At 43.9% G+C, this 10,000-nt stretch overlaps 1 protein-coding gene across 11 annotated transcripts in view; it reads left to right on the top strand.

Annotated features, from left to right (window-relative positions):
- The window catches only part of cacna1aa (calcium channel, voltage-dependent, P/Q type, alpha 1A subunit, a), an 87,450-nt gene that overhangs the window by 21,567 nt on the left and 55,883 nt on the right, over window positions 1-10,000 (top strand). For 10 of the 11 annotated variants that reach the window (XM_030342717.1, XM_030342708.1, XM_030342692.1 and 7 more), the window contains exons 11-20: window positions 160-366; window positions 714-826; window positions 1,615-1,727; window positions 2,069-2,200; window positions 2,780-2,852; window positions 3,452-3,569; window positions 4,216-4,283; window positions 4,764-4,870; window positions 8,322-8,372; window positions 9,631-9,799. In XM_030342717.1, coding sequence (XP_030198577.1) covers window positions 160-366; window positions 714-826; window positions 1,615-1,727; window positions 2,069-2,200; window positions 2,780-2,852; window positions 3,452-3,569; window positions 4,216-4,283; window positions 4,764-4,870; window positions 8,322-8,372; window positions 9,631-9,799 — 1,151 coding nt within the window. The remainder of the gene's footprint in view (window positions 1-159; window positions 367-713; window positions 827-1,614; window positions 1,728-2,068; window positions 2,201-2,779; window positions 2,853-3,451; window positions 3,570-4,215; window positions 4,284-4,763; window positions 4,871-8,321; window positions 8,373-9,630; window positions 9,800-10,000) is intronic. The other variant, XM_030342756.1, reaches the window with a different exon arrangement.

Below are 10,000 nucleotides of genomic sequence, written 5' to 3'. Positions count from 1 at the left end.
TTCATTGTTCAAAGCAGGCTGTATATGGTATTTTCGGTAAGTGCTCCTAATTGAAAGGCTCCTGAATTGAAGGATCCTAATTGGACGGCTCCTAATTAGATGCCTCCTTATTGGAAGGATCCTAATTGGATTGTTCCTGGTTCTCCTGTGGCCCTCTAGGTTCTCCTTTCGCCCGCGCCAGCCTGAAGAGCTCCAAGCTGGAGGGCACCACCTTCGACCGGCGGGAGCGGCGACTGCGCTTCTTCATCCGTCACGTGGTGAAGACGCAGACCTTCTATTGGACGGTGCTGTGTCTTGTGGGCCTCAACACTCTGTGCGTGGCCGTTGTGCATTACGACCAGCCGGAACCACTCTCCGACTTCCTGTGTGAGTGGAGGAATAGACCTGCGTTCAGAAACAAGTGTTCCAAGGCATTGATGACTTTGACAGAGTGTTACTGCTTATGCCACACATGGGTCGATGGATGGATGGATGGATGGATGGATGGATGGATGGATGGACGGATGGATGGGCGGATGGATGGATGGGTAGATGGAAGGATGCATGCATGGATGGATGGGAATGGATTGATGGAGGGTCAGATTGACGGATTGATAAATGTGCAAGATAGAGACCAATGGAGAGGGGACACACAGAAGGATGCTCTCTGTCGTCCTCTATTCTCTCTGCCTAACCCCACCCCCTCCCTCCCTCAAATCTCTTGCCCCTTATAGATTTTGCGGAATTCATTTTCCTGGGAATCTTCTTGTCCGAGATGTTCATCAAGATGTACGGCCTGGGGAAGCAGGCCTACCTCAACTCCTCCTTCAACACCTTCGACTGCATCGTGAGTCACACACCGGACTGTACCCAGTACGCTGTAGCCAGTTCACTTGAACTGTTTCCAAACCACGATATCGCACCCCTCTGTTTACCCCAAAAATGGATCAACCTTCTTATGTGTCCCACAATCCATAAAGTTATAAGAAAGGTAGAGCACTCAAACCTTATCCCCCGTGTACTTCAACCACTCGTTCCAGGTGACAAGGTTGCCCATCAGATCTGGGGAAGGACGGCCCCCAGCATAGCTTGTTGATTATTTTATGTGATGAACTGCAATGTGCTTAGTTCAGCATGTGTATGAGTATGTCTGTTTAGTTGTTCTGATGAAATGCCCTATGATGCTGCACACATCTTAACACACAGGGGCAGATGAAGTATCTCTGGCTCAGTAACCTGTGCCCAGAACACAATACCTTGTTCAGCTCTATACCAAGTACCCTGTACCCGGTTACCAGAACCCAGAACCCAGTACGCTATAACCTGTACCAAGTAACCAGTACCCAGGACCCAATTCCATTTACCCTGAAGCCTGTACCCCGTACCCTGACCTTGTACCCTGTTCCCTTTACTAGGGATGTAGTCAACCAAATACAACTTGATCGACTGAAATGTCCCAGCTCTTCAAGTAATTGTTTGGTTGATTTAGTTGAGGACTGGATCAACTTAATCGGCACTCTACCATGTATTCTCAATATCATTGCTTTTATGTGTGTGTGTGTGTGTGTGTGTGTGTGTGTGTGTGTGTGTGTGTGTGTGTGTGTGTGTGTGTGTGTGTGTGTGTGTGCGCTCCAGGTGATTTGTGGCAGTATATTTGAGGTGCTGTGGTCCATCATCCAGCCCGGGACATCGTTTGGGATCAGTGTTCTGCGAGCCCTCAGGTTACTGAGGATCTTCAAAGTCACTAAGTGAGTCTATCTGCCTGCATGCATGTCTATCTGTCTTTCTGTCTGTCTGTCTGTCTGTCTGTCTGTCTGTCTGTCTGTCTGTCTGTCTGTCTGTCTGTCTGTCTGCCTCTCTGTCTGTCTGTCTGTCTGTCTGTCTGTCTGTCTGTCTGTCTGTCTGTCTGTCTGTCTGGCTGTCTGGCTGTCTGTCTGTCTGTCTGTCTTTCTGTCTGTCTGACTTTCTGTCCGTCTGTCTCCGTCTGTCTTTGTCCGTCTCTCTTTCTGTCGTTTGTTCTACCTCCATGTTTGTCTCTCTGTCTGTCTGTCTGTCTGCCTGTCTGACTCCCTGCCCGTCTGTCTCTCAGGTACTGGGCGTCTCTGAGGAACCTGGTGGTGTCTCTGCTCAACTCCATGAAGTCCATCATCAGCTTGCTCTTCCTCCTCTTCCTCTTCATCGTCGTATTCGCCCTTCTGGGCATGCAGCTCTTCGGGGGACAGTCAGTCATCCTTAACATGTCTTTCACTCTTTCTTTCTTTCTTTCTTTCTTTCTTTCTTTCTTTCTTTCTTTCTTTCTTTCTTTCTTTCTTTCTTTCTTTCTTTCTTTCTTTCTTTCTTTCTTTCTTTCTTTCTTTCTTTCTTTCTTTCTTTCTTTCTTTCTTTCTTTCTTTCTTTCTTTCTTTCTTTCTGTCTTTCTGTCTTTCTTTCTTCTTCTTATCTTACAGGCTTTCTGTCATTTTTAATTGCTTACTTCCTCTCTTCCTTTTGTTCTCCTTCTGTTTTCCATTGGAATAAAGTATAATACTTGTTCTATAAGTGTACTCTAGTATAAAGTTATTATTGTTAAATCAAGTTGTGTAATGGCACTGTTCGAAACGATTAGCCATTCTGAATGCCTTTTTTTTGTCTGTTTGTGTGTGTCCCTCTCTCTTGCTCTCTCTCTCTCTCTTTCTCTCTCTCTCTCTCTCTCTCTCTCTCTCTCTCTCTCTCTCTCTCTCTCTCTCTCTCTCTCTCTCTCTCTCTCTCTCTCTCTCTCTCCATCTCTCTCGGTCACTGTCTCTTTACTTCTGGCCTATAGGTTTAATTTTGAGAATGGCACTCCACCGACCAACTTTGATACATTCCCTGCAGCTATAATGACAGTGTTTCAGGTGAGGTCGACAAACACACACACACACACACACACACACACACACACACACACACACACACACACACACACACACACCCACCCACCCACCCACCCACCCACCCACACACACACACACACACACACACACACACACACACACACACACACACACACACACACACCCACACACACACACACACACACACACACACACACACACACACACTCACACACACACACACACACACACACACACACACACACACACACACACACAAACACACACTACAGATGCGCTCACATTCATAGTAATTTAGACACACGTACACACAGAGGAGGGATAATGGGAAAGAGTTGGATGGCAAGGGAAAATATATGGAGATTAGAATTCCCTCAAAACAAATAATGTAATAGAATTGCTTATCTTATATGTTGTGGCATTATTTGTGTGTGTGTGTGTGTGTGTGTGTGTGTGCGCGCGTGTGAGTGTGTTTCTGTGCGTGTGTGTGTGCGTGCATGTGCATATGAGTGTGTGTGTGTGTGTGTGTGTGTGTGTGTGTGTGTGTGTGTGTGTGTGTGTGTGTGTGTGTGTGTGTGTGTGTGTGCGTTTGTGTTTAGATCCTGACGGGAGAGGACTGGAACATGGTGATGTATGATGGGATCAAGTCTCAGGGTGGAGTCAACAAGGGCATGCCCTTCTCCATCTTCTTCATCGTCCTCACACTCTTTGGCAACTGTATCCTCTCTTGAATGTGGAGCACACCACACATATATGGACCCTCAGTGTACACGATGCACAAGAGCAATCACACAAACTCACACACATACAAGGAAGTTAACACACACACAAGGAAACGAACAAACACACGGACATAAAAGCAACACACACACACACACACACACACACACACACACACACACACACACACACACACACACACACACACACACACACACACACACACACACACACACACACGCAAACACCTACAATAATACACAATAAAAGCAATAATTCAGCTGAAACAGGGCTTAAACATGATGAACTATGCAAACAAAACATGTTTAATCATTTAGCAGACACTTGTTTCCAATGTAATTTTTATAATTATTATTATTGGACGTGCAAACATTTCCAGTACATTCTACGCAGGAAATAATTACACACATGAAATCCTAATAATACAGTGAAAACACAGTAATAAGACAGTGAAAACAAGTAATAACACAGTGATTACCCAGTGATTACACAGGAATCCATCCAGCCTATCCAATGAACTGCATTCCCTTTGCATGTGTTTGAATGTGTGTGCTCCTATACACACACACACACTGCCCTGTGAAGCCCAAATTTGTTCTTCCTTTGACTCTGTGGCGTTCAGACACTTTGCTCAACGTGTTCTTGGCCATCGCTGTGGACAATCTGGCCAACGCCCAGGAGCTGACCAAGGTATTTGCTGATCTCTTCTCTTCTATCTCGCCTAATTCCATTTTCCACAATCACAAGTTCCGGTGTGATTATTTGTCTTAATGCTGACATCTCCAATAGTGCCGTAATTATTGTTGAAATTTGGCAGATGCTACAAGGTCAAGGAGTTGATGATGTAAATGGTCCAACTACAGAGTTGGACCATTACGTCATTGGTTTCATTGGGACCAATTGAGAATGCATACCCTGGACCATAAATGGTCAAATTTGGTTGAAACAAAGTAACGTTGCAGGCAGACAGTAATTTCTTACAAAAATGACTTTCGTTATCTCTCTGAATTGGATGCTTTCACTTTTACAGTAAATCTTTAGGAAAAATATTAGTGTTACGAGGGATTCCCTTTTTCTTCGTCATACTTTAACTTCTCTCTGCCACTCTCTCTCTGCCTCTCTCTTTCTCTCTCTCTTTCTCTTTGTCTCTCTCTGTCTGTCTCGCTCCAGGATGAACAAGAGGAAGAGCGGGCGGCGAGCAAGAAGGCTGCCCTTCAGAAGGCCAAGGAGGTCGCGGAAGTCAGCCCTCTCTCTGCTGCTAATCTCTCCATTGCCGCGTAGGTGCATTCTCTCTCGTAATCTCCCTCTACTGATTCACCCCACAAATCAACCACGGCAATTCAAACAGTGAGGTACAATGGTCTTTATTCACAGATATATATCGGTAGACTGTCCTGTCGGGTCTTTACACGCAAACACATGCACACGCTTACACACACAGAAAACACACAGACAAACTCACATGCACAAATACACACAAAGCACATGTGTTTGAACTGTGTTAGTTCTCCACTGGTCTCAGATTCAAGAGAGTCAGAACTTTTGATCTTCTCTCTTTTAAGAACCGCACACACACACACACACACACACACACACACACACACACACACACACACACACACACACACACACACACACACACACACACACACAAACACACACACACACACACACACACACACACACACACACACACACACACACACACACACACACACACACGCACACACATGCTCACTCACACTCTCAAACCTTTTTTTGTAATAAAAGCATCCACACACATCATCTCTTTGAAGGTTTAGCGCTTTGATTTTTATCTAAGCCTCTGTCCGATCTGTTCATTCAGCAAATGCACAAGTCCTGTACTACCTATTCTTTGGTGAATATACAGTATATCTGACTGTGATTACTGTGTGCTATAATATAATGTAAGCATTACATGAATTTGATACTACGTATCTATTTACTATTCTTTTACCTATTTATAAATAGTTTTATTTATTTACCTATTCTTTGATGAATTTACAGTATATACTGACTGTGAATACTGTGTGCTATAGGACTTTAAGCACTACGTGATGTTGATTCTACGTATCTATTTACTATGAGATTTTATGGTATTTAAGGGTATATTTAGGTTAAGAACCTTTGTTTACTTAGAGTGTAAAAGGGGAGAGTTTGAACATGCAAGGCATTAATATATATATCTGACATATCCAGATGGGAAAAGAGAGACACTATTGGTAGTGTGACGCAAGCAAGACCACACTAGAGCTAGTTAGAGTAAATAGGACTTGCAGATTGTATTCTATGTGTGGTGTTTGCTTGTGTCTGTGTGTTTGCCATGTGTTTGACTTCATGTCTGCATTTGACATACACTTATATACATGTGTACATAATTGCTTGTAAAAGATTTGATTCCAAAAATAATAAGATGGTATAGGCTTCCTGTATTTTGTCTATTTATCTTTAAGGTCTCTATTTAGCTTTAAGGTGTTATTTTTAACACCTTAAAAACAATAAGCTTTAGAGGGACAAAAAAGAAGAGTAGAAGGAAGATAGAAGTATATGAAGGAATATATACAGTCTAAATAAATATATGTCTCAAAGAAAAGAATGGTAAATTAGGAATAGAGTTTAACGATGAAATTATATATTTTTTTTTTATTAAGTTTTATTGTCAGAGTTTAAAATGCAATTTTCTTATTTGTTTACTTTTGGTGCTTTTTAATTTGTTTCGGTTAGTTGGTTTAGTGTTGTCTGGTCTAATGTAGTTTAGCTTGAGGTTGCTATTTTTTTTGTCGGTATAAATCCATTTTGAGAAGTTGAATTGAGACTTGTTGATTCTAGACTAATTTAGTCATATCTATTTTTTGCTCAAGTGTCGTCTCGACTAGTCTAGGCTAGTCCAATCTAGCGTGTTGTGGTGTTGGATGGATGTGTTATTCAATGTGTAGTCTGTATTTATCCACTGTTACTAAGTCTTGTCTAGTCTACTCACAACCTGACTCTTCTAGTCCACCTTTCGTAGTCTACTCTTGTCTAGTCCTAATTTATTCTTCCGGGTCTCGTCTCGTCTAGTCTAGTCTACCCTTGCCAAGTCTGATCTTGTCTACTCAAGTCCACTCTCATCTAGTCTTGTTAAGTCAATGTCAATTTTGTCAATGTCAATTTCATTTATATAGCGCATTTACAGACGGCTTAGCCGCACCAAAGTGCTTTACAGTAAAGTGCAATATTGCAGGAAGGCACAAAAACAATAATAAATAAGAAGCAAAATAAAAGATCTAGTCTTTTATTGTCTTTTAGTCTTTTATCTTCTAGTCTTTTATTGACACTAGAGGACAGTCTACTGTCCTCTAGTGTAGTCTATCTACTGTTGTCTAGTAAGCTCTATTCCCGTCTCATCCGGTTTACTCTAATGTGGTCTAGTCTTGTCTAATTGGGGCCTGCCCGTAATTCCGACGCCTCATTGTTCCGACGTCTCAATGTTCCGAAATATTTCCCATTAGATCGACATGCCACTATTCCGACGGTTCAATGTTCCGAAAACGAAACCCATTGGTCCGAAGGTCCGTTAGTCCGACTTTTCAAAAAGGAGGCGCATTAGGCCGACGGTTCAATATGCCGAATAGGAAAAAGAGTTTTATACCTCGCTCGCTCCCTCTCTCTCTCACTCTCACTGTGTGTGTGTGTGTGTGTGTGTGTGTGTGTGTGTGTGTGTGTGTGTGTGTGTGTGTGTGTGTGTGTGTGTGTGTGTGTGTGTGTGTGTTCGTGCCCGTGTTGAGAATTAGACCTCCGCTCTCTGTCCATGGTGCTGCAACACCGTGTCGAAATGAAGTGAAGCGTTGTCTTTTTGCCCTCCAAAATTCATCGTGAACGTGATATGTAGGCCTAGGTTGTATTTTGGAGACAGAGAGAGAGTGAGAGTGAGATTGAGAGAGAGAGGGAGAAGGAGCGAGCGAGGTATAAAACTATTTTTCCTATTCGGCATATTGAACCGTCGGCCTAATGCGCCTCTTTTCGAAAAGTCGGACTAACGGACCTTCGGACCAATGGGTTTCGTTTTCGGAACATTGAACCGTCGGAATAGTGACATGTTGATCTAATGGGAAATATTTCGGAACATTGAGACGTCGGAACAATGAGGCGTCGGATTTACGGCATGGCACCGTCTAATTCATGTCTCGCCTAGTTTGGTCCAGTCCACTGTCGTCTACTCCACTCTCTTCTAGTCTAGGCTCGTCTAGTATTGTACTCTCTACTCCTCTAGTTTCGTTAAGCCTACTCTCGTCTAGTCTCAACTAGTTTAGAATAGTCTAGCGTGTTGTGGTGGTGGCTGAAGGTCTTGTGGTTTTATGTTTGGTCCGTATATTATAGTCTGGTAGTCTTATCGCCTAGTCCACTCTCCTCCCCTCCTAGTTTAGAATAGACTAGTGTGTGGTGGGTGGACGTCTTGTGGTTTTATATTTGTTCCCTATGTTATAGTCTAGTAGTCTAGTCGCCTAGTCCACTCTCGTCTCATCTTGACTACTCTCGTTAAGTCTAGTCTACTCTTATCTAGTCTAGACTACTGTGGTCTGGTCTCGTCTAGTCTACTTTCGTCTTGCCTAGTTTACCCTCGTCAATTCTAGTCTAGCATGTTGTTGTAATGGCAGGTAGATGGGCTGAGGTTTTCTTTTTGTGCCATGTGTTCTGCAGCGTCTCACAAACTGTTTCCCTCCTCAGCAACAAACTACACAGTGAGAGTCACAACACATCAGACCCCTTTCTGGACTGGTATTTATTTATTTATGTATTTGTTTGTTTATTCATTTCTCCTTTATTCTGTCTTATCCTTGAATTTCCCTTCCCTACTCGTACCTTTCTTCCTTTCTGGCCCCACTTGTATGTATATATATTTATATGTAAATATAAATCCCTCCCGTTTTCATGAAAATTGTATTCCTGTATTCTCAGCTTTTTTCTCCCCTCTCTGAGTTGGTGGTACTTGCTGTTTTGTTGTTTGTTTGTTGTTTGACATTTGCTGTTGCCCTCACCATGCGGTGTGGCTGCTGCTTGACTGTGATTGTTTCATTGTGCGTGTGGTTCAGCTGTTGGCTTTGGGACAATGGGAAGCTAACAGCTAACGACTGCGCATGGCATTTTAACGAGGAATGGGAGAAGAGGGCATTGATGTCTGGTTGGAGTTTTTTGAGTTGCCATCTCCTTCTGGATGGCAGGTTAACTTATCCGGTCGCTCCACTGGGCTATATCTATATCTGGGACCTCAATGCCTTCTCCTTCTGCATTCCCGTGTACGGGGAGAGTACAGAACGCCATTTTGGCGGATTTCTTGGTGAGATGAGGAGATGGGAGAGAGATCACCATTTGCTTAAGCTGCAGGTCCATTGTGGGAGGGTTTGCATTTACATCTTTAGTTTTTTTCTCTGGCTATTCAATTATATCCTCATCCTCTGACAAGCCCCCCCCCTCCCCCCCAGCTCCCCTACCCCTATGCTATCCTTCCTATACATAGACCCCCTCACCCAGTACTTTGGGACATTATCCATCCACACCTAACCCTCAGACCCCCACCTTCCCCTCCAAAAAAGAGCCCTGTCCAGTTGATCTCTCTTTTATTGTTTACTGTGGATGACGATTTAAATATCTACTCCCCACCTCCCTACCCCCATCCACGGTACATGTCATAGAATGGAGACACATCCACACATGTATCTGTGGCTCTAGATTTTTTTTAACATCACCCCTCAAATCATTGCCTACTTTTTGTTTTATATTTTGTTGCGTTATACGCGTGTGTAATTGTAACCCCTATGAATCCCCCCCCCCCATCATTATCCTCCCCCTTCCAACCCCATGTCCTCCAAAAAAACCTGATGTCTGATATGCTCTCCCTTATCTCTCCTACCTCCCCTCTCCCCTCTCTCCTACCTCCTCTTCCCTATCTCTCCCATCTCCCCTCTCTCCTACCTCCTATCCCCCATCTCTGCCCCCCTCCCCTCCCTACCTCCCCTCCTCGGTCTCTGGGCTGCAGTAAGGACCAGAAGAACAACTTGAAGGGCTTGAACAAGTCTGTGTGGGAGCAGCGCACCAAGGAGCTGAGGAAACAGACGCTGGCGTCCAGTCGCGAGGCACTCTACAACGAGCTCGACCCCGACGACCGCTGGAAGGCACGGGATGGAGTGAGCGAAGAGCCCAACAATGTAAACAACGCAACAGCAAACGGGCCATTAGCCTTGTGTTATCCGTGTACACAAGCGGGCGGCCCTCACGAGCACCCATCCATCAATCAATCAATCAATAATGATAATGATAGAAAATGTGTTGTGGCGTGGAATATGGATTTGTTAAGGGTTATGAGTGTGTGTTGTTAAGGGTTACAAGTGTGTTGTTGATGGTTGGAT

This window comes from Gadus morhua, chromosome 2 (assembly GCF_902167405.1).
Source record: "Gadus morhua chromosome 2, gadMor3.0, whole genome shotgun sequence".
Taxonomy (NCBI): Eukaryota; Metazoa; Chordata; class Actinopteri; order Gadiformes; family Gadidae; genus Gadus; species Gadus morhua.
Note: the sequence above shows the minus strand (reverse complement) of the source record. Positions and strands in the feature narration are given on the sequence as shown.